This window comes from Chelonoidis abingdonii, chromosome 2, assembly GCF_003597395.2.
Source record: "Chelonoidis abingdonii isolate Lonesome George chromosome 2, CheloAbing_2.0, whole genome shotgun sequence".
NCBI lineage: Eukaryota > Metazoa > Chordata > Testudines > Testudinidae > Chelonoidis > Chelonoidis abingdonii.
Window position 1 is genome coordinate 217,059,260 of NC_133770.1, and position 24,711 is coordinate 217,083,970.

Here is a 24,711-nt window from a genome sequence, read left to right on the forward strand (position 1 = left end):
GCCAGCCCCCACCACCCAGCCCTGTTCTGCCCCCAGCTCCACTCTGGCCCTGCTTCCAACCCCAGCTATAGGTCCAGCCCCAATCTTGGCCATTGGCTCCCAGCCCTACTCCCGACCGCAGACCTGCTCCCAGACACAACCCCCAGCTTCTAGCCCCAACAGCAGCCCCAGCTCCTGACTGTGTCTCCCAGGGGAATGCAGACCAGGTAAGGGGGAGAAGTACAGACAAAAAAGTTTGGGGATGACTGGTTCAGAATAACTTTCTCTATTACTTTCCAACAGAACGAGAGTCCTACAGCAACATGTTGGGTGATTTTGAGCATTGTTCTAATGCTAAAGTGTGAAAGAATGCTTACATGGGGGAATAGATACCTTCTTCGACACCTTGGCACTAGTTTCTCCTGCTGTTGTAGCTTTGGGGAAAAGATAACAGAAATGTTAAACCCAACATCTATAATACATTAGAGCATCTTCCTGGAATCTCTAAGGTCTTAATGTTTACAGCTGCTCATGGCCATTAGCACAACCTTGAGTCTGCCAAGTAATATTGCAACAAAGATTGTGCAGTTTTAAATTACACTAATTTTCTGGAGGGAAACTGACTGCTTTTATTTCATGGCCTGAAGGAAACAAAATAGTAGATGCATTGAGGGGGAAAAAATCGAGACATCAGCTCCAGTTCTGATCTAACTCTAGCGTTATACTGATATAATTCCACTGACTTGAATGGCGTTATTCCTGAATTTACACCTATGTATGATGATTCTGACTGGAGCTGGTAGAGAAAAGGGGAATATTTTCATGCTCTTTTAAAAAAAATCTTTCTTTTCCACCCAATATCATTCCATAAGTCAGAACCAGGCCCCTGATTTTTTGGGCAAACATGTACTAGTTGCTGTGTCTTACCTCTTGAGATGTTAAAACTACAAATGGATGGTACTGAACTGGTTTAGATTATATTTTTGATGGACACACAGAAGACCACAGGCTCTATTCACACATACATACATCGCACTAGTGGTAGAAAGTCTTGCCTGGGTGGGACCCTCATAATGGTGCAATTTGCCCTAAACCCTGCTGCCAGGAAGTGGTTAGGGAGCAGGTATCGCTAGAGTGATTAGAGGATGTGGTATGGTACCATGACTGTAAATTAAAGCTGCCCTCCCCTGGCAGAATAGTTAGGTACAGGGAAATACCACTCATGTTTTGAATTCGTAAGTGTGAGTATTCACACTAGAAACTTGGTTCTAAAAGTCACACTTATCCAGTAAGGGAGCAGAATCATACCGCTGGTGTAAGCAGGTAAATCAGGGAATTGGGCCCAGAAAGAAACAGTATCTCCATGGCATGTTCCCACTTCCCCTGGATTTCTCAGAAGCTCAAGCATACCTGAGGAAATAACAATACTCACATTGTGACTGTCTTGCCCTTGATTTTTTGATCATTAGAGCATTGAAAACATTGTAGTGTTATGCACACCACGGTAACCAAAGAGCATAAGAATACTTGACTAGCAGCATGTAATAAAGAATCACTTCAAGTTAATTCAAGTTAATTCTTTCAAGTGCAGGTGAAGAGTTTATATTTTAACCATCCAGCTTTCCTCAGGGAGGAAAATAAATCAGACCCATAAGGAAGAGTTAAACTGCAAATATTTTTGTGTGCGTATATTTTAACTGATCTGGCCTCTTTAGTGAACTTAGATAAACAAGTCTGGAGAGGGGAAAAAAGTATATTATACCATTTATATATGTAACCAAATGGCGCATCTACATTGTTTCTACACAACGTCTTTGAGTAGATAAGGCCTAAGCAACATCAGAATCACAATTTTAAAAGAGCTGGCTGAGGAGCTCGCTAGACCAGTAGTGTTGATTTTTAATAAGTCTTGGAGCACTGGGGAAGTTCCAGAAGACTGGATGAAAGCTAATGGGATGCCAGTTATTGAAAAGGGTAAACAGGATGACCTGAGTAAGTACAGGCCTGTCAGCCTGACCTCAGTCCCAGACAAGATAAGGGAGCAGCTGATCTGGGACTTGATTAATTAAGAATTAAAGGAGGGTAATGTAATTAATGCTAATTACATGGGTTTATGGAAAATAGATCCTGTCAAACTAACGTGATATCTCCTTTGATGAGATTACAAGTTTGGTTGATAGAGGTAAATGTTGATGTAATACACTAAGATTCTGTAAAGCATTTGACTTGGTACCATATGACATGTTGATTAAAATCCTGAGAAGCAGTGAGACTGAAAAAGATTTAGGGCTTATGGTGAATAATCAGATGCACGTGAGTTCTCAGGGTGATTCTGTGGCCAAAAGAGCTAATGCAATCCTGGATGTATAACAGGGAATCTTGAGTAGGAATAGAGAGGTTATTTGGCACAGGTGCATCCACTGATGGAATATTGTGTCTAGTTCTGGTGTCCACAATTGAAGAAGGAAGTTGATAATTTGGAGAGGGTTCAGAGAAGAGCCATGAGAATGATTAAAGGATTAGAAAACATGCTTTATAGTGATAGACTCAAAGAGCTCAATCTGTTTAGTTTAACAAAGAGAAGTTAAGAGGTAATTTGATTACAGTCTATGAGTACCTACATGGGGAACAAATATTTAACAATGGGCTTTCTAGTGTAGCAAAGACATTTATAACATGATCCAATGGCTTGAAGTTGAAGCTAGACAAATTCAGTCTGGAAATAAGGTGTACATTTTTATTGGTGAGAGTAATTAACTATTGGAACAATTTACCAAAGGTCATGGTGGATTCTCCATCACTGACAATTTTTAAATCAAGATTGGCTGTTTTCCTTTAAGATATGCTCTAGGCATTATTTGAGGGAAGTTCTATGGTCTGTATTATACAGGAGGTCAGACTAGATGATCACTGTGGTCCCTTCCAGCCTGGGGAATGTATGAACAAGAAATATACTTCTAATTATTGTTTAAGGTCAAGATTTTCAAAAGAAGTCAACTCCCATTTATGAAGTGGACAGATCTTCAAAAGTGCCCAGCATAGAGCAGCTCCCACTGAGCCACATAAATACATCAAGTGACTGGGATTTGGCTCGTGGATTGCTTGTTTGACACCTCTGCTCTAGTAAGATCTTGAATAAGCAATAGCACTCTTTCTTTCCTGCCTTGGACAGCAGGGCCGGCTTTAGGCTAATTCAGCCGATTCCTGGGAATCGGGCCCCACGCCTTAGGCACCTTTTAAATTTTTTTTACTTACGCTGGCTGAGGTCTGCTCCGCGGTTTCCCATGGCCCCGCTCCCCTGACCAAAGCGCAGCAGGGAGCGCGGCTGCCCCACAGCCCCGCTCTCCCGGCTGGAGCCCCGCGCCGGAGCGCAGCAAGCTGCCCCGTGGCCCTGGCTGGATCCCTAGCTGGAGCGTGGCCAGCCTCGCAGCCCCACTCTCCCAGCTGGAGCTCCGGGCCTTTTAAATAGCCCCCAAAGCCCTGGGATAGCAGGGGGGCTCCGGGGGCTATTTGAAGGGCCAGGGCTCCAACTGTCTCTGCCACCCCATCCTTTAAATAGCTGGCCGGAGCCCCGCAGCCCCCATGTATTCTCCAGGGCTCCCGCGGCTATTTAAAAGGTCCGGGGCGGGTCAAGCAGGGGAGCCCCGGGTCCTTTAAATAAATCCCAGTGGCCTGGGATAGTGGGAGGCTTGGGAGCTATTTAAAGGGCCGGGGCTCCAGCTGCCTCTGCTGCACCCCCTGCCCTGCCCACACCAGCCCCTGCCCAACCCCCTGCCCTGTCTCCAGCTACCCCCTGCCACACACCCCTGTGGCCCTGCCCAAAGCCAGCCAGCCCCCCACACAGCCCTGCCCGCACCAGGCCTGCACACCCTGCCCACACTGAGCCCCAAACCTCCTGCACTGTCTCCAGCCAACCCCGCTGCACTCCTCTGCCTGAAGCCAGACAGTTCCGCACTCCTCTGTCTCCAGCCCTCCCAACCCCTACTGCATCCCCCTGCGGCCCTGCCTGAAGCCAGCCCACCCAACACACCTGTCTCCAGCCAGCCCTGCACCCCTTGCCCTGCCTGCAGCTAGACCCTACCTCTAGTCAGCCCCTGCTCTGCCTCCAACCAGCCCCATGTCCACTGCTGCCCTGCAGTTCCCAGGGCAGTAACCCTGCACACCTGCTTCAATGAGGGGGGCAGGGAGCAGCTGGGACCCACACATGTGCACATCCGCAGAGAGTGGCAGGAACCCCCACATGTGAAATGGCGGTCATTAATAAGCAATCAACAGCATATATGATGCAATGTACATAATATATAATTGTATTATTTATATAGTTATGGAAAGTAAATAATACATGGAAGAAATGAAAGGCTTTTTTTTACACTTTTTTTTTTTTTAAGTCATCCCTGCCAGGGCCCTGCCGAAAATTTTCGAATTGGGGCCCGCACTTCCTAAAGCCGGCCCTGCTGGACAGTCTGCAATTTATCTAAGCAAGTGTCATTTGTCCTTATAACATGGTAATTTGAACAATGATTTGACCATTGTGTCCTCAGCATACTCCAGAGAAATATACAAAAGTGGTAGTTTGAAGATCAACAACAGGTTCACAAACTTAGATGTAGGACAGCTAATCTGTTTAGCTGACAGTCAGTGTAATTCATGGAAGTTGGTTTTCCAGATCCACTGCTCAAAACAGAAACATTCAGATGTACATTTTCTGTGTTTTTATTTAATTACACTGCACATTAAGGAATTTAATTTCCTACGCAATTTATTTGCTGCTCTCTCCAGCTTGATAGATACTGATAGTTAACTGATACCTGAAGCAGGATGTAGAAGGAAAATAGTAGCAGGTTGTTAAGTCAAAAGAACAAGCTGCCCCAATCAACCTATTTCAGTGACAGAAGTTCTGGTCAGAATGTCTTTCTTTAAAAGTTATCCTGAGACAGTTGAAAGCTAGATACAGATTTTTCAATGAAGACAAAACTATATTAGAGTTGCTAAATAAAAATGGTTAATAATAAATGACTGAATAAGTAGGAGTGAGGGGGAGGTAGGGAAAAATAGCCCAAATTCATTCCTGATTTAACTCCACTAAATATAATGGTGTTACTTGAGAGATTGATTGAGCCCACTATGACTATGCCAAGGCTTAGGTTATGGTCCATGTAGTAAAATAGGACTAGTGAGTGCCCAATGAAGAGGTGACCAAACTAAATTCACTATATGTGAGGCACAAGGATAGACTAGATTTATTGTGAAATAAATAACGGCCACGAAAACATAAATATACCTCACTCTCCAAGCAAAGAGCAAAAGTTAATGTTGTGCAAGCAGAGCCTGTTTCTTTTTAATTTCCATGAGAAATACAAAGAGCATTGTTCAGGAATGGAACACATGAGCTAGGGAAATGCCAGTTTCTCCAAGTCTTGTCTGGGTTACTGTTTTGTTCTGAGAGTGACGTGTTTTTGAAACAACGGTGATTAGCTCTGGGTTTAACAAGCCCTGCTTGTAATGACCTATAATTTAAAAATATTAGATTGTGACTTGCAAGGTTGGTTAAAAGCAGATTAGCAGCTTTACAGATGTGGTACAAATACTGTTTCACTAAACTTATTTTTGCTACTGGATATATATTTATTAATGCTTGACAAATTGCTTTCATTTAGCCCTACAGAAATGGTCATTGAAAAGCAGAAGACAAAAAGCAGGAAACAAAATGGAGAAATAAATTATCAAATTTCAACATGGCAAAAGGTTAGCAGTGGGATTCATCAAGGTTCCATACTAGGACCATTGTTACTTAATATATTAATGATCTGGAAAAAGGGGTAAACAGTGAGGTAGCCAATTTGTAGGCAACACAAAAATATTTGTTAGTCAAGAGTAGAGAAGACAAATAATGGCTGGTTATTAACCTCGATCATTTTTATAGCAAATACCTGGCCTTCCTGTAAAGATGAATTATTACAAGAAGAAGATAAATCTTATAAGCAACAAGTTTTAAAAATCTAGAGAAGGAAGCACTAGTATCTGCAGTCACATCACTGCATAATAAGAGTTGGGGTGCTTCAATAAACTAAGGAAGGTCAGATCTGGTCATCACTTGGATAGGATACCCTCAAGAAGATCTCATCTCCTTTGAAGGTGGAAAAGGCCTTGGAATCTCATTGGAGTAAATCCTACAGCCCTGCTTCTCCCCCATTCCAAATCTGCCTTCTCAACAGCCCACAGGAACTCCATGCTAAGCAGGGCTTGATATCACACAACAGTGCATAAACTCCCCGGACCCTAATTTCCCCCCTTTGATAGATAAACTGCACTGGTTCTGCTACAAGAGGGCCCTTTGCATCTGTGGAGGAAGAGGCAGAACTAAAATGCAAAGGAATAACATTTCAAAGTTTGTTTCTCTGAGAGGAAAAATTCCCCCATTTTTGTTTCAAACTCACTCTTGTGTTGAGAGTAGTGAAAATGATAGTTCTCTTTTTCTGACTTGGCTTGATATGCTACCACTGTCCAACCCTGCAATACCTGCTCAGGAAATACTTGAGAAATGGTCATCAGCAAATTATCAGCAGTAGCAAATGCTAACCAGGACCCAACCCAGTTCCTGCTTAGAGGAGCACCAAAGTATATTCATTCCCTGGCCTACCTTGAGGAATCTCCTGGCTGGCAAGATTTCCTGTAACAAAGGGTTAGATCCACTTCATTGCATCACCCAGGCTAGGGCTTGGCCCATTTATCAGGTAATTCTCTCTATTCTCTATGCCCTCTATGCCTCTCTAGGCATCAAAATTATCTTTGCCCTTACCCTGCCACATAACGTGTCATGAAGACAGATATATTAGCTAATTCCAATAGAGGTATTTGTTTGTGTTATCTGAATTTGTTCATGGAAGTACTGAGCAGCTTTTGATAGCTACAGGGAGGTATGTTGTAAACTCTCTGTAATGAATACTTGCAGATATGAATGTGCATACTTTTACTATAAGAGCAAGTCTGTGCCTGCACCATTTAGGTTGTTTTACTTTAGATTTATGTCACTTTTTGAGTCTTTTATCCTTAAGAAGATTCTCTGTGAATGTTACATAAACTGGAAGAGCTTACAGATGACCATTAGTGTGGCTTTTAAGGAGTGAACCTGGAGGGTGATAAACAATGAAGGTAATTTTTTTTTTCATTTGCAAAGAAACACAGCAATGTGTTCAAGCGGAAGCAGTGTATCTCTGTGATGTTCCCTTACAGTAGCCTTCTTTATTCAAAGTTCATCAAAACTGACCGACTGGCTAAGCAGCAGTTCTGCAGAAAAGGACCTGGGGATTATAGTGGACGAGAAGCTGGATATGAGTCAGCAGTGTGCCCTTGTTGCCAAGAAGGCCAGTGGTATATTGGGCAGTAGGAGCATTGCCAGCAGATTGAGGAAAGTGATTATTCCCCTCTAAAGTGGTGAGGTCATGTCTGGAGTATTATGTCCAGTTTTGGTCCCCCTACTAAGAAGGGATGTGGACAAATTGGAAAGCGTCCAGTGGAGACAACAAAAATGATTAGGGGGCTGGGGCACATGACTTACGAGGAGAGGCTGAGGGAACTGGAGTTATTTAGTCTGCAGAAGAGAAGAGTGAGGGGGATTTGACAGCAGCCTTCAACTACCTGAAGAGGGTTCCAGAGAGGAAGGGGCTAAGCTATTCTCAGTGGTGGCAGATGAAAGAACAAGAAACAGTGGTCTCAAGTTGCAGTTGGGGAGGTCTAGGTTTGATATTGGGGGAAACACTATTTCATTAGGAGGGTGGTGAAGCACTGGAATGGGTTCCCTAGGGAGGTGGTGGAACCTCTATCCTTAGAGGTTTTTAAGGCCCGGCTTGATAAAGCCCTGGCTGGGATGATTTAGTTCATGTTGATCCTGCTTTGAGCAGGAGATTGGACTAGATGACCTCCTGAGGTCTCTTCCAACCCTAATATTCTATGATTCTATGAAAAGTGACTATCTGAAACAAGAGAGGGGATATCTTAGATTTCTGTGTTTTCAGGATGAAGCAATTGTGTTGCATTCTTTAGTAGGGGAAAAAAATCAAAATCTGCATCAAAGAGAACCAAAAGCACAATGTAACTTTGTAACATTGATTTCTAACAGTATATTTTGGAGCCTGTTGTAAATTAGTGGGCTCAGAGGAAAAATCAGGTCATTGATTTCACAGTTTGTCTTTAATAATCACAATCTGCCATGACCTCTATTTTATGTTTTGACTGAAATATGGCAGCACCCAATGCCCCTATCATATATGGCATTGATTCATTACTACTCAGTGAATCACTGAATCACCAAAACCACTTCCTGCAGCAGATTTACTTGTGAACCTCTTATCCAAGTACTGACCAAGCCCAACCCTGCTTAGCTGTATGAAATCATAGCCTGAGGCTGTGTGACTGCAAGCATAAACAGTGCCCAGCTGTCATTTCAGCTGAGATGTACCAATCTGGTTGCTTTCTTCACAGCTAGCTCCTACTTTCCAAATCCTTCACAAAACATAGTCTCACATTCTGCTTCACCATCTCACATGAAAACAAATATTTTCATGGGTCTCGTGCTAACACATCCGTTCCTTTGTCTTAGCTATCCTGGTCTATGATAAAAAGGCAGGGGATACCTTACACAAGGCTGGTTAAAGGGGAGGGTAATTTCCTCTGCACTTTGCACTATATCTCTAATAGCTTAATTAAAATTGATAAAAATGGGGATCTATGGCAGTATAAAAAATAGCAGGGTTAGATCACATCATGAACAAACACACATCTGTTTCTAACCTAGGCCAACATTTTTGTCAGAAAGAATAGAGTGACATTTTTCAAGACAGGATGCCTAATGTTAGGCTCCTAAATTAAAGAAGCCTAAGTATGTGCTTAGAAGTCTAACTTTAGGTACCAGTGGGCTAATTTTCAAGGGTGTTGAGACCCACAATTCTCATTAATTTCTGTGGTAGTTGAGGGTGCTCAGCCATTCTGAAAATCACACCACCAGATTTGAAAATTATGACCTGTGTTCTTACATGGAAGAAAATACAGGTTTATAAGGATAAGATTCTATTGAGGAAAATCCTGGTTCCTTCCTGCAGCTTGAATAAATACGATGTGCTCAGGGCAATTCCCGAAAGATCCTTGGTCCCAGGCCACGAAGTGCCAAGCAGCAGTGCAGCAGGCCATGAGCTACAGTAGCACTGCCGGAGTCTGTGCCCCCTATATGGAAGGAGGATTGTGTTTGGCAAGTAGTTCTGGATAGCTGTGGACACGCTGCCCGTACCTTGCCCCTCCTCTGACCGGCCTCACCTCCAAAAAAACCCTGCAGTGAGGCAGAAGAAACCTGGCAGACACAGCTCACCAGACTCCTTTGCAGGCTCTGAGCATGTGCAAAGGAACTACTTTGGTTCCAGCACACAGGGTAGAACTCATGAAGGGTTCTGGAGAGTAGTGAATTTAGCATTTTGTTTGTGCTAAAAATTTACTGTCATTTAATTACAATTAGCTTGTGTTACTTTTGCTTTAAAATAAATGGTTTTCTTCCGTTTCTCTGTGTTGATGCCAGTGAAAGGCAAACCTTTTAGACTAGTGCATCTACATATGTAATGAAGGAGAATTTACAATAGGATCTTGCTGTATGTGACACGGATATATCATTCCCCCACCCTTTGGTAAATTATTTTGCTGGAGGCTACATCATTCTATCAAAGTAGTATGTTGGCAGTTGATGGAGGCGTGAATGATTCACCATGTACAAAGCCTAGCTGAACTGAGTTGAGCTGCAGCATGTTGGGCTGGCCTTTGATGCAGACTGGTTGGACAGGTTCCTGGTCTGCTGAGGAACCGGTTTGACAGGCCTGTTATGCCAACAAATTCTGGTATGATTCCATGTTCTGCAGAATGTAGAAACCTGCCCAGCCAGTTAAATGAAAGACATATTAGGTTATCCATTGCACATTGTATGTATCTTAGGTGCAGCAGATCTCTTCTCAGCATTCTCTAGTGTGGTCCACAGCAGCTTCCTCATTTCATTTATGCCTGTGGTTTATAGCTTGAGAGAAAATCAGCAGGAAATATTCATCATCCCTGATCGAGAACAGAACTTTTCACTCTTAAAACAAAAGGGTGAGTTTTAAAAATCTTTCTTTAAATATTGAACTTGCTTAAGAAACGCACCATAGAAAATCAATGTTACCACACTTATTTTCACTTAAAGATGTAGAGTATCTGTTTCTTTAATTTATCTATTTATTAAATAACATTAATTCCAGCTTCTGTGGTTGTTGGTGACGTCATTTTTGAAAGTATAACTTTTGACACTTCTGTATCTAGCTGAACATCAACTATTCTGTATATAATATTAAATGGGGAGCATAGTCTACTAGACTAAGCACAGGAGTGGGAGATGGGTACTCTTGAATTAGTCTAGGCTCTGCCATTGACTTGGTGGGTGAACTTGGGAAAGTCTCTTAACTTCTCTGCCTTAGTTTTCTTATTTGTAAATGTGATAATATCTAACTCAGGGGGCTGCTATGGCAAAGCAAAGTGCTATACAAGCACAAAGTGCTACTACTGTTATATTTCTTCTTAGACCAACTTTTAAAAACAAATTCAGTTTTATGGAGGGTTGTTAATTCACAAACCTTGAGTTAGCATAACCATAATTGACTTAATGGTCAATGTTAGGAAGCCTGCTGTTTCTTAGATGTAAAAAGCTTACTTAAATATGTTTTGATGTGTAATAAGTAATTCACAGTTGCAATATGAGTAAAGCCCAAATCAGAACCCCAGATCCATACAGCCCTGAAAATTGAGTGTCTGGAATCTGAGTATATTCACAGGTACAGTGTCAAATAAGAATAAAATAGATAGAAAATAAAGGCTATGGAATTTGGTAACTGATTAACTACTGGCGCTCAGAAGTACTTGAGCTGAATAGAAAGGAATGAAGACAGGTTTTATCATGCCTGTTAGAACAAATAACTCTTAATCTGAAGTAAATGTGAATCTTCCTGTCATCTATGTAACTATACTTTTGAAAACAATCCCATAATCACTTCCCTCTCCCCAGGAAGCTTATTTAAGTGTATCTTTAGAGAAAATAATTATAGGTCTTCTGTGAGATGTAGAGAAACATTCTGTACCTAGTGGGTTATGTTTTAGAGCAGCTTGTGGGAATGATGATCTATGCAGAGTATAGGAGAATTTAAGATAACCTCACAACAGGAAGTCTCATCCCAGTGATTGCTTGCTAGATTGGCACTCCAGGTTGATGTAAAAGTGAACAGTTATCTTTATTACTCTCTGATAGAATGCCAGTAAATAGGCCTCCTGAACATCATAAAAATGCTGTGAATGACGGGCTGAACTGACCTTCTCATTGGCAGCACTGTCTGCTTGATAAAACAAGATGTTTTCTTCAAAGTGTGGGGGAAAGGAAAAGAACAAAAGGAAAGGTTTTTCACTCTCATGGAGACTAAGAATACAGTTCAGAAAACTTGGTTCATTTTTAGGGGCTAAAATCTGTGATTGTCCTTTGCTGCTGAAAATTGTAAAATATTAACAATCTATATATTTTAAAGAATAAATATTTTTTTCCCAAAAAAGGGAATATAAATATACCTATTGTGTCAGATGATATGGTTCATTCACAAAAATGTTTCCTGTATCAGTATTGGGAAAAGTGCATTTGTGTATACAGACATGTAGATCAAATGTGTTTCACACAGCATTCTAATTTATGGGAATTGTGTGGCATTATTTTCTAGTAGACACACACCATAGTGATGGGTGCTATAGACAAACCAAAATCAGAGAGTTAGGGAATAAGAGATAAGACTCCTGGGCCTCCAACGCTGGCAGTGGCTTGCTTGTGACACTTTGGACAAGTCAGGGCCTAAGCTTGCAAAGGGCTGAGTGCCTTTTGGGTAGTACTAAGCATGCTCAACTTACATTACAGTCAGGATCTAGCCTTTGTCTCTTTGTGCTTAAGTTCCCCATCTGTTAAATAAAGGTGGTAATACTTTTCAGGGTTGTTCCAAGGCTTAATTAATATCTCCCAAGCATTTTCAGATCCTTAGATGACAACCACAATAGAAGCTTAAAGTATTATGATTATTATTGTGTTATCATAGCAGTGTATTCCTTGTATATGCCTGCAGCCCTGCTATATCGAAAGGGATATTGTCAAGCAGTGTAAGTCCAGAGTTTGCTCTAATTTATAATATACTCTACAGTCTGGCAGGGGACATGTTGTAGATTATAAATTACTCCAGTAGCCCTTTGTTTTCTAAATCTAGAGCACTGGAACACAGTACATTTTTAACATTCCAACTATATAAATTGGACTTTCAAATACTACTTGCCCACTCACCCAGAGTGATTTTTTTGTTTGGTTGGGTTGGGTTTTTTGGGGGATGGGGTTAGAGTGGGGGGTGGACAGGTCAGTATTACGTGAGGGTTTTGTTTGTGTTTCTGTTAAAGTCTCATCATTCATCACAGTAAAGGATGATGGTAAATGTTCATGATGATTTTGCAAAGCTAGAGTAAATCAAATCTGCCATTAAAACAGCTACACAATAACATATTTTGCACTTTTGGTTCCTCTCTCTGATGTGTCACTGATATTAACGTACACTATTCCCAGATCTGTTACAAGGCATGCTTGCCAAATATTCCAAGTTAAGCTCCAGTGGTAAGACAGAGGAATAATAACTGTGTAATAAATGAAGAAGATCAAACTGATCGGGAAAAAGAATTTTTTAAAAGGGCTGATCTACCCTACCGCTTAAGTCGATGCAACTTACACCGCTCATGGGTGTGAAAGCGACACCTCCCTGAGCCATGTAAATTACATCGACCTAAAGCAGTGTCCATACCATGCTATGTCAGCAGGAGATGCTCTCCCTCTGACATAGATTCCACCTGTCACGGAGGTAGAGTAATTATGCTGACGAGAGAGTGCTCTCCCATTGGCATAGCGTGTCTTCACTAGATGCACTACAGTGCCACAGCTGTAGTGCGGTAGTGTCAACTTGTCCTTTGTTTTGGAAGTAACTATGGAGCTGGTCCTTCTAGCAAGTGTACTTATTACTACCTTAAGTAGTCCCATTGAAATAACTGTAATAAGCTCTACAATTGGTAGCCAGTATGTGCAGAACTGGGTGCTATCTAACTGTAGGACTGGGATGCTAGCTATCAGAGCTAGTATCATAGTCCTATGGCTCATGTTCCTTAAACTGGCATGATAATAACCCTAAGCAATCTGGAGAGGGAGCCCATTCAGCCTTCTCTCTCTCCTTGTTTCTCCACTGTGCTAGAAGGGAAGAATTGATGCTGACTAGGCTTCAAAAGCGGTTGAGGAAACTGGTTTAAGGAGTGTTCCTCTGAGCAGAACTAGAATCAAGTGTTGGTGGAGTTAGTCCTCCCACCAGGAGTAACTGTTTTCAGCACCACAGACCTGTAGCAAACTCTATCTGCTCCCCAGCAGAGGGGATTGGATGGCTCAGAGAATTGCCAGTTTCTAGTCTGTTCGTTCAAATGCCATCTAGCGTTTCCATCTCTTGGTGGTTTGGTGATCTCAGTCCAGTGCCCTGGGGTCCCTGTGGCAAAAGATCTAGTTACAAAAGCACCATTACAACTGAGACTAACTGACATCCTTATTTGCTGTCAAGAGACAGACCAAAGAATTAATGGGCTTGGACTACACATTTACCCAGGAGGTGGATTTTCCAGAGTTCAGAGAGGTCATAAACACACTGGCCATGCAGTGGGGAGAAATGTACTTTACTTGTTATGTGGATAAATGGGGATTTCACTTGCTAGAGCAGTTGAGCCAGTAGCTTTCATGAGCACTAAAATGCATACACACGTTTTTTAGAGTAAAAAAGAAGCATTTTCCTCATCCTTTTGATAATATGGCAAAATAAAATTCAAATGTAGATTTTCTAGGTGGTGATTAAGATATGTAACTCAACGTTGTTTTTAATCTTTGCATCTAAATTAAGCTAATAAAAGCACAGAATTCTGAGTTACCTGCTTATCTGCCCTAGCCCTACTGCACTCATGTATATGATCTATAGGATCACTTAATGTTCTAAGAATGCCTACTAGACATTGATGCAGCACCTAAGCTACTGGTGCAATAATAGGCTTTTCGTTATATCTGTTCTTCTGGGAGCACTGCAATAATAGTAATTCAATGAACAGCTTGATTGAATTACTGGTAAATAATCCAGGTCACTCAGTAACAAGGGCGTTAATATTAGCCTATAATTGATAACTAACAGTTCCATACTAACACCAACCCTTACATCGATTTAACTAGACTCCACTCCTGTTTCAGAGTTGTTTTTAGATAAGTATTCTAACACCAAAGTTAATGTGTCAGGTAAAGGGCTCCTCTGAAATCTGGCCATGAGCCATGAGTCCACAGAAACTTTTGAATTTGTTCAGCAACAATGCCAGAGTCTTTTCCCACAGTTTTATTGTCTAGGTGTGGATATTTACTCCTGTTAAATGAACGACATGGTGTTCCAGTTCAATTAGTAAACTTAAACATCTAGTGTAAATGAATTTGGAATAGCATGCTTTTCAGTATTTCATTAGTACATTTAATTAGTCAGGTAACTCAGTAAGTTGTGGCCAAGTTTGTCACCATGGGTCAGGTTTTTCTGCAGAAATTCAAATAAATGACTCCTTATTGGAAAGTAGGTACGGAAAGAAAAGTTCACTGTAATATGATTTTCAAACAATATTATACTTATACTAGTATCAATTACTGCAGTTTAAATTAGGAGTAACTTCAACGAAGTCAGTGGAGTTACATTGCCTTAAAAACTAATAAGAGAATTGGGATCATGCAGTTTATAGGAAAAAAAAATTGCAAAAGTGTTTTTAATTACCGATACTAATAAAGTAGTGATTTGTTCTGTGTGTATTGCAATGCTTTTTGCATACTGCCATACCATACTTCTCATAAATTTAGCAGATCAATTTATTTTATTTTTGTTTTTAAATCTTCTACTAGAGCACCTAGATTCCTCATTGCAGTATTAGCTCATTAGCTATAAGTACATATTTGGAAGTAAAATTACAATTCAGAATTAACTTTGATGAACTTTACAGCTCACACCATGTAACTGAACTGTAAGATTAATGGCTATTAGCCAGGATGGATAAGGATTGGTGTCCCTAGTCTCTGTTTGTCAGAGGGTGGTGACGGACGGCAGGAGAGAGATCACTTGATCATTACCTGTAAGGTTCACTCTCTCTGGGACACCTGGCATTGGTCACTGTCGGTAGACAAGATACTGGGCTGGATGGACCTTTGGTCTGACCCAGTATGGCTATTCTTATATTCTAAGATGTAGGGTTTTGTGCAAATCTATTTCCTATGTCCTATTTCCACAAACTTTGAGATGCATTGAAACCTGACTACCTGTGAGAAAAAAGTTATTTTCTCATGCTTAGGAGAACCAAGACATAATTAATTTTACTAAGCAGTTAATTCCTAAGAAATCCGAGTCCAAGCATGGTGATGTGTATAATCTCTCCTAGAGGAGCTTTATAGACCAAAACATGAGTTTGATTCATGGTGGCATCACTAACCTAGCAACTTAGGGTGATTTTTACTGTTACTTATCAGAGCTTAGCATAAATTCAAGGACTGCTTTCCTTCTTCAGTATGAGAAAGCTGCAAGCAAAGTCATCCTAGTCCTGAACTCTCAAAGCTTGAAGGCTTCAAAAGAAAAACATAGGAGCATATTTTAGGTTTTCAGATACGAAGTTACAAAAATCTCTACAATAACTAACTGCACTTCTGCTTTAGCTGTTGCGCTAGTCAAGTTTATTTCTGTTAAAAAGTGATTAAACAAACAATATTGAGGAGTGAGAAGGAAAATGGGCTACAAAGATTTTCAAAGCCCTTGTTAGTTATAGGTATGTACCTAACTGAGACTTGTAAAATCTTCAACATAGTTAAAGTGTATGCACAAGTCCGCTTTGATTCTAATCTGACCATATTTCAGAAAGCTTTTCTTTATATTTCAGATCTAGTTGTGATTTAGAAATAGTTTATCGCTATCTTTACTTTCTAGTGCAGTAATACTCAGACTGAGACTCCTGAGTTGCAAGCGGCTCTTTAATGTATCCCCTGCAGCTCTTTGCAGCACATACAATAAAAGTGTGAATTAATTAACCAATGTTATTAATCAATCAAGATGCTTTTACTATGTTATTAACTCATTTTGTAGTTGATAAAATAATACTTGTTCAATCATTTTGCTGTATTTTGTATATATATTTTGCTGTACTTATTTATTTATATAAATAAAAGTTAAATATACATACAATTTTCCCTGCATCATACTGTTTAATTATGAATACATAGTACCATAGTAAGAGAAACAATGAATTCACACTCCTATGGCTCTTTTGGGTAATGTTGATCACTAATTTGGTTCCAGAACAACTGAGGTCTGAGTATCACTGTTCTAGTGACTTAAGCTTTCAAGTATGTGACTAACTGAATAATCTAACAAGGGGAAGGTGAAATAGCAATTAAGACCTGATATGGTAAACATTAAAACATATAATTCATTTACTAATGTGAGTAAAATAGCATGTGTTTGTAGGACTGGCCCACAGCCGAGCAAGGGCTTGTCTTCCAAGCTCATAACTAAGCCCTATCTACAGCATTCTTGATGTTTTTGTGTGTGTACAATGGAGCAATGAAAAGGAAGAATATAGTTAATATAAAGTTGGATCTGATCCTTCAGTTTATACATACGTAAACTTCCAAATTAAAGTCCCTTAGTTTTTGCTTCCCTGCAGAGAACAGGTTTGGACTCAATAAGTGTTTCCCTATAGTTTGGGTGAAGATGTTCTATGGGCTAGTTCCCCAATAGAGATTAATAAGTATAGAACAGACTTCAGTAGAGTTTACAAGGAGAATCCAGCCCTACATGTTTATACCCTTATATAAAACATAAGAATGTACCTTTCCTGAGCTCCAGACATTTCTGCTATACTAACCATAAATACAGAGCCTCCCCCAAATCAGGAAGGGAAAGAAAAAAATACTCTCAAACCATAGCTCTCAACTGTCATTATACAGATCCCAGTCCTCAATGCACCCTTCCCTCCCCAAAAGTCTGGGGAAAAGATGGATTTTTCAGCATGACTTGATGAGAAACAGATTAAGGCTCTAGCAGCCAAGGGAATTCCAAAGCTTGGGGCGAATAAATTCCAAAGCTCAGGGCCTTTTATGTTGGATACCATAGGGGTGAATTTGTTCTCTTTTCAAGTAGGGCCTTTTCTCGTCGATTACATTTTTCAGTTAAGGTTAGGCTCCCAAACTGCAACCTCATTTTCCCACCAAGATGGATTTACACGTGCGGCACTCAGCGCTGTCTTGAGCTAGGCGCTGGCTCCTGTTCTGGGGTTTCATGATGGTTCCCGCGCCGCCAGCTCCGTGATTCTTCGCTCGCTACACGGTGTTTTCTTTAAGCCCACGGGACTGGAATGCAGACCCCTCACGCGGGGATCTCACAAACCCGGGGGAATTCCAGAGGCCACGTGGGGCGCTATGGGACCCGCGGGTGGGAGCGGGCGTCGGGCGCTCTAGAATTGGGACCCAGGGCTGGGAGCGGGAGCCGGCGTGGGGCGCTCTGGGGCTAGGAACCGGGGCCGGCATGGGGCGCTATAGGACCCTCGGCTGGGAGCGGGCGTGGGGCGCTCTGGACCTAGGACCCGGGGCGGGAGCCGGCATAGGGCGTTCTGGGACTGGGACCCGGGAGCAGGAGCCGGCATGGGGCGCTCTGGGACTGGGACCAGGAGCCGGCATAGGGCGTTCTGGGACTGGGACCCGGGAGCAGGAGCCGGCATAGGGCGCTCTGGGACTGGGACCAGGAGCTGGCATAGGGCGTTCTGGGACTGGGACCCGGGAGCACGAGCCGGCGTGAGGCGCTCTGGGACTGGGACCCTGGGCTGGGAGCGGGACCCGGGAGCAGGAGCCGGCGTGGGGCGCTCTGGGACCCGGGACTTTATAACAAGTAGGTTGTGGGGAACATGAGCGGCGCCCTCCAGCCCGGTGCCAAGACCCCACCACTCATGTGCTGGCTGTTGCACCCCAGGATGACGTTTAGCGGGCTGAGGCAAGGAGGTTCTGCTTTTTGCCCTACGGCTGCCTGCCAGCCCCGCGGCACATGCCCCACGCCACTCCTCAGAGCATCACCGGTTATCACTTCCCAAAAGCCCCCTGACCCAGGGACCAAGGCAGTCTCGCGAGAGGAGTCTCGCGAGAAGTCGCCGGCCGCCCTCCGGCGGTGTTCGGCCAGGGGCAGCTCCTGAGGCGGCCGGCAGGGGGCGCACAGCAGCGCTTTGCTCCGCCCGCCTTTTTCCTTTCCCGCCGTGTGCGCCGAGCCGCCAGAGACCGACCAGTCGCCGCCAGGTAACCGCCCTCGTCCCTCGCTGGTAGCGTGACCCGCGCGCAGGTCCTGTTACTGTGTCGCTGCCGGGACGTCTCGCCCGCCGCCGAGACCCGGGCGGGGCTGCCCTGCCGCGCGGCCGGTGGGCTCGGGGGAGACTCGCGGTGAGGCAGGGCCTGGGCAGCCCTTTCCCAGAAACAGCTCCTCTTTGCCGGCTCCGAACAACCGTCCCCAGGTGCCCCTCTGGGCTCCCCGGCTCCACCCCACAAGAACATGTGTCGCCCCCACCCCCCCCAAGAGGCAGCTCGCTAATACCTCCCTGGGGTCCCTGAATCAGCCCCTCGGTACTGCCCCATGCCCACTGCTCGCACCCCCACACCCAGCTGTGACACTGCAATCCCCCGCCTCCCCGCTCAGACCGGTGTTCTGCTAGTTTGTTACAGTGACAGTGAGAGTCACTGTAAGGAAGTGAAGATGAAATTGGGCCCTCTCAGCCCATGGACAGGGCTGCAAACACAGCTGTCCCTTTTGGGCTCCTGTTGTTGTACGCAAAGTACTATACGGGATCTTTTCAGGGGGATTAAGGCAAAACGCCACATTTATTAGTAATACAGGTATTAATTAATACTCTATCATATGCATATGATATATTACAGTCATGCATTCACACACACACACACACAGACACAAACACACTCCATCTTGCTGCTGTTACCAACTAGTTGCTCCCCTTAACTGCACTGGCCAGGTGAGTTAGATGGGGGAGGGGTGGAGCCGGGCTTCTGCCAATCCGGATCAATGCTCCGGTGGTGACAAGACGAGACCCGGGGTCCTTCTGCAGACACCTTGTATTTATAGCAGCTTCCCTCTTATGCAAATCCAGACCAGATTCAAAATCTGGGTCTGTGTCCGTTGGTCTGTGCTTTGTGCTGCTTTTTTTTCTGGGTGTTGTCCCAATGCTGCTCAAAGAGGGCGTTTTCTAAAGAAGGTGCTTGCTTCTAATCCCTGAGGTCGTCAATATGTCTGCTTTTCTTTATTGGGCCCACTTGACAAGTTGTATTGTCCTTTGCTCTGGCTTCCATTCCCTCTTCAACTGTTGTAGCTGTCTGGAGGTGGGTGTCTTCCAAGCCTCACTCATTCACACCTCATTCAGTCAATGGGGCAATTGATTACAGAGTGGGGGGGGAGATTTTATTCTACTTCTAGCAAAAAGGCACATGTTTCTTTCACTTTAACTATACTATCCTTAGGGGCTATAACATTTGATACAAAGTTTTCTACCAATTTTCTAATACAAAGTTGTATGAGAGAGGCACAATGCCAAGTCATATGAAATACAAAATCAAACAGTGAACAGGAGTTACAATGCAGGCAAGTGTATTGAATGGTGAACAGAACTTACATTAATAAAGTGAACAATTAAAAACAATTTCATTTATCAGTTCTACATTGTGAAGCACCGACTTCTCTCAGCTTGGAGAAGTGATGCATCCTCTCTGGGCAACGTTGGTGGCTGTAAAGGCTGCATGTGGCCTTAAAGCTGATGCACTCAGGCTGTGTCTGTTCTGCAAAAATACCTACTTCTGGGAGTCCTTGTGTAGACAGTTTTTTTGTGGCTGCCTGCAATTTTAATAGTTGTCTAACCGCTGGAGTGTCAACAGTACAATGGTGTTATGAATGTTACTGGCTGCAACAGATTTTCTTAAGCTAAAGCAGCAAAGAGTCCTGTGGCACATTATAGACTAACAGATGTATTGGAGCATGAGCTTCCGTGGGTGAATACCCACTTCATCAGATGCATCCCATGAAAGCTCATGCTCCAGTACATCTGTTAGTCTGTAAGGTGCCACAGGACTCTTTGCTGCTTTTACAGATCCAGACTAACATGGCTACCCCTCTGATACTTTCTTAAGCTAGTGCACCCTACGTTGGTAACAAATAGAGAGCAGCACCAATACAGCTGAGTGAAGGAACTGCCCTGTTAATCTCAATGAAGTGTTAACACAGACATCTAGTTACAGTAATTAAATTGTCAATCTAGTAACTGCTGCTGTTGATGAAGAAATGGACAATATCTTACAAAATTCTGCGCAGTGTACTGGGAAAGACCTCTCATTTTGATGCCAAAATGGATAATGTTTAGGGAAGAAAAATTATCCCAATTTGAGCTATAAAGCCAATGGGCTAGAGGAAAGGGTTGGAACCCCAAACAGCAAGCCTTTTCTTCTTTAGAGCAGTGGGTGGTATCAGCTTTCTCCTGCTCCTCCCTCTGCTGGAGGCAGTCATGCATTCATATACATTTAGTTAAGTGTTTCAAGCTCTTTTTCAGAGTCATAAAGGCTGTTTTAGAATCAGTTCTTAATATCCAGACTCAGCTTTTTTCATTTTTATCATGAGCCCATTGTGCTTATGCAACTGCCCAGCTTTGTCCAGGGATACTCCTGAACGCTGACTGCTAGAGGTAGGAAAGTAAGCAGAGTATGCATGATCATGTGTTGAACATTTGCTATGAGTGGCATCTCGTTTTGGGGTCACAAAGCTGATGGAGCTTAGGACAATTCCACTACTTTTACTTTCAGCATTATGTACCACTGAAGAGAAATGTGGTGGGAAACTTGTGCAGAACAACTTTAGAGACAATCCCCAAAAGCGGAAGAAAACTCTAGAATCACATGCCCTCCAACTGAAAATGACAGACCCTAGATGTTCACATCTAAGTCTGTAAGCAAGGGTACATCATCTGAGCTCCACTCTCCTGACTGCTCATAGAGAGAGAGGTGATTTCTCAGGCAGCTCTGTTTAAAAGCTAATGAAAACAAATGTCTAAAAGACATTCCTAATGTTATTAGGCAATGAGTTCCACAAAGAAGCATTGTATGATGGCTCAAAGTGAAGCATTTCAGCTGTGAAGATGTATGAAGACCTCTATCACAACTTCAATTGGTGACCATTAGTTATCCCTAATTCTAAAAGGTAACTTGTTCTGTTTTCTGTTGAGCTGTGTTTAATATGAGAACCTTCGCTAACTTGAAACTTATAGCCAGTGCAATAAGTCACACAATTCAATCTGCAGGAGCCAAAGGTGATTCAAGCATATTTGGGGCTGTCTGATGTCTGTTTTATGTAAGGTGCACATTCTGAGCCTCCACACAGTCTCTCTTGTATGTATTTATCCTTAAATACTGCTGTAAAATAAAGAAGTACTAATATCCCATTTTAGTGATGAGGAAGTGAGGCACAGACAGGTTAAGTGGCTTACCCAAAGTCATTCAGGAAGTATGTGTTAGAGCAAAGACTTGGAGCCAGGTATTCCAAATCCTAATTTAGCCCTCAAACCATTGAACAATCTTTTCTAATGTGAAGAGACCTATTGTTTGTGAGAGAAGTTGCAGCCTCAATACATATGTTTAGGTAGCTTGTGGACTTGTACATTAGGAAGTGCAGCTGCTTGGTTACTCCTAGGTCTTGCTGGGTATGAGGAGAAGCTTTGTATTTTACCTCAGAAACTCAAGGAGCCCTGGCCCCTTCCAGTTGCAGGTCTTAAAAGTCAGTCTCCAGCATGCTCGGTCAGAATCGTTGTTTAAAAATATCTCAAAAGGGCTGGGAGATTATTCATGTACTTATTTATTATTTGTACTACAGAACAGTAACCACGAAGATGAGGACCGATTGTGGGTAGGTACTGTGCAAGCATATAAGAAGAAACAGTCCCTGACCCCAAAAGTTTACAACGTAAAGAGACTGGGAGAGAAGAAAGATAATTAATCACAGTTTCACAACTGAGGGACAGATTGCATGGCTTTTCCAATGTCGCACATCTGTGTCAGCACCAGGAATTAATCCAGTTCAGAGTTCCAGTGCAGTGCCCTAACCACAGCATCTTGCTTCCTCTTAGATTACCTGAGGAGATCCTCTGCACTGTGGAACCCCTCATAAGGCAGCAGGAGCAGCAGTAGGTGGGGAATTTCCTTGCAGTGTGACTCCATCGGAGTCATATTGCTGGAGTCTGAGAGGAATCCGATTCAATGCAGAGACACAGGACCCTGTGACTTTGATGAATCCCAAGATCCTTATGGATTTTGGGGGATCTGCAAATTCTGAGACCAACCTCCTATTCTGTGATGAGACAATCCCATTCCTGGTGGCAGAATTTAGAGGAAAACTACCAGGGGAACCTGAGTGTTCATCTTCATCTGATTTCCTCTTTTTGGAATGAGCATTCTTGGCCTGTATCTAGAATTATATGCATAAAGAAATACATGTGCACGCCCTGTGGGTTTTTTTTAAGCCAGTTGGCCCGTTTTACAAAATTGTATTGAAGCATTTTCAAATTGTAAAGTGTGGGAATCATATGGTAATTTTGGTAACCAGGAATTAGATTAAAATGTTTTCAAACATGGAAAAAGTGTGAACGATCCTTAAAATCCGTTGTCTAATTTGAATTTGGTAGCTGTTTTTTTTTTTAAATAACAGCTTTTATTATATAATAGTTTTTAGCTTTCGGCAAGATAATTAGCACTTACCAAGCTTTTAAGGTGAATGATTGTTATTAAATAAGCACAACTTGACAATGACATGCAGTGGGCTTTTATTTCATCCATGGCTGCAAGTCATACTCTGATACATGCAAATGTAAATGTTGTCAATCTTTCATTACAGGCATGCAGCTGTCTTCAGAAACAAACTTCATAGCTATGTAATTTAAAACTAAAAAAGATAGTGAACAAGTACCATAGGTAAGATAAGCGAAAAAAGTTACATTGGAAAAGACAAAATGAATGCTTCTGGAGGAGGTTGTGGAAGCCCTAGCTCTGCTGAATCTACTGGTGACATCTTCAAGGATCTGTGGTCCAAACTAAAAGAATGTCATGATAAAGAAGTACAAGGTAAATTATTCCAGCTGATGCTGTATGTTGATGGAGTTTGATTTATTTATGAACAGGATTATATGGAAGGGTTGCCTGTGATAGCAGGGGACTGGATTTGATGACCCAGAAGTCCCTCCCTGTGCTATGCCCGTGTGTATGTAAAATGGTAACTGTTAGTATGAAGAAACTTTGTTTACAATTAGATTAGAAGGCTATTTGTAGCAGCTGTGCTTGTTTTTAGAAGTAAAAAAGTTTAGTCTAAGGCTCCAGTCCTGCAGGTGAGCCAGTACAAAACATCTGTGACTACAATGGCTTGTGTTATGCAGGAGGTCAGATTGGATGATCACAGTGGTCTCTTTTGGCTTTAAAATCTGAAAATTCTTGCAGGGTTGTAACCTAAGCAAATAAACTCTATAAATGAGCTCATAAATCTACCAAGTAAAGTTACTTAACCTGAACTGACAGTTACAGTTGCTTTGGAGGCACTTAGTGCTATTTGATAATAATGCTTCATAGTTGAAACTCACTATTTTTAAAGGAAAAACATGTTACCAAGCCCAATGTTTTTTTTTCTCTTTTTTTGATTTCCCTTACTACTTACCTCTTCAGATACATAAAACGAATGGACTGTATATATATTAACACTAGTAGTCAGGGCCGGCTCCAGGGGTTTGGCCGCCCCAAGCAGCCAAAAAAAAAAAAGTCGCAATCACAATTACGATCTGCGGCAGTTCAGCGGGAGGTCCTTCATTCCGATCAGGAGTGAGGGACCCTCCGCCGAATTGCTGCCGAATCTCTGAGAGTGCTGCCCCACTCCCGAGTTGCCGCCCCAAGCACCTGCTTGATAAGCTGGTGCCTGGAGCCGGACCTGCTAGTAGTTCTGACATGAGAAAACACCAGGTGGTAATGCCTCTAGTTTTAAATATTCACAATGAAATTTATAATAGAAGCAGGAATTTATAATTTATAAATTTATAATAGAAGCTATTTATTCTTGCGTTATATTTTCAGCCTTTGTGCTAGTGGTTGTACCATGATTATGGCTCTTAGAAGGCATTGTACATCTGCATTCTTGAGTATTGGAGAGAATTAAAAAACATCCAAATATGAGAGGAATTATCACAGCCTATAATTTTTATATTTTATCATATTTATAATATTTATTTAAATGATTCACGTGTGTTTTTTCTCTTTCTAAAAATGTGGTCCAAACTTAAAAGCTGGTCTCTCAAACCTTTAATCACATGAACAGTTGTTAATGCATGATTAGTTCTTTTGAACTGATTAAGAACAGCATTTGACTTGAATGTCAAAAAATGCATTGTTGTACATTAAAGACAATGCAAATCACTTTGGAAGAGAAGCAGATGACTTATTAGGAATTAATGTAGGCCCCAGTCGTGCAATTAGATCCTCGTAGGCAGATGATTCCACCT

General features: G+C 42.3%; 1 protein-coding gene across 1 annotated transcript in view; it reads left to right on the forward strand.

Moving 5' to 3' along the window:
* The first annotated feature begins 18,410 nt into the window (after positions 1–18,410).
* The window catches only part of RBBP8 (RB binding protein 8, endonuclease), a 67,953-nt gene continuing 61,652 nt past the window's right edge, over positions 18,411–24,711 (forward strand). The window contains 3 exon segments of the mRNA XM_032795810.2: positions 18,411–18,430; positions 21,257–21,380; positions 23,067–23,293. Coding sequence (XP_032651701.1) covers positions 23,182–23,293 — 112 coding nt within the window. The 5' untranslated portion in view covers positions 18,411–18,430; positions 21,257–21,380; positions 23,067–23,181.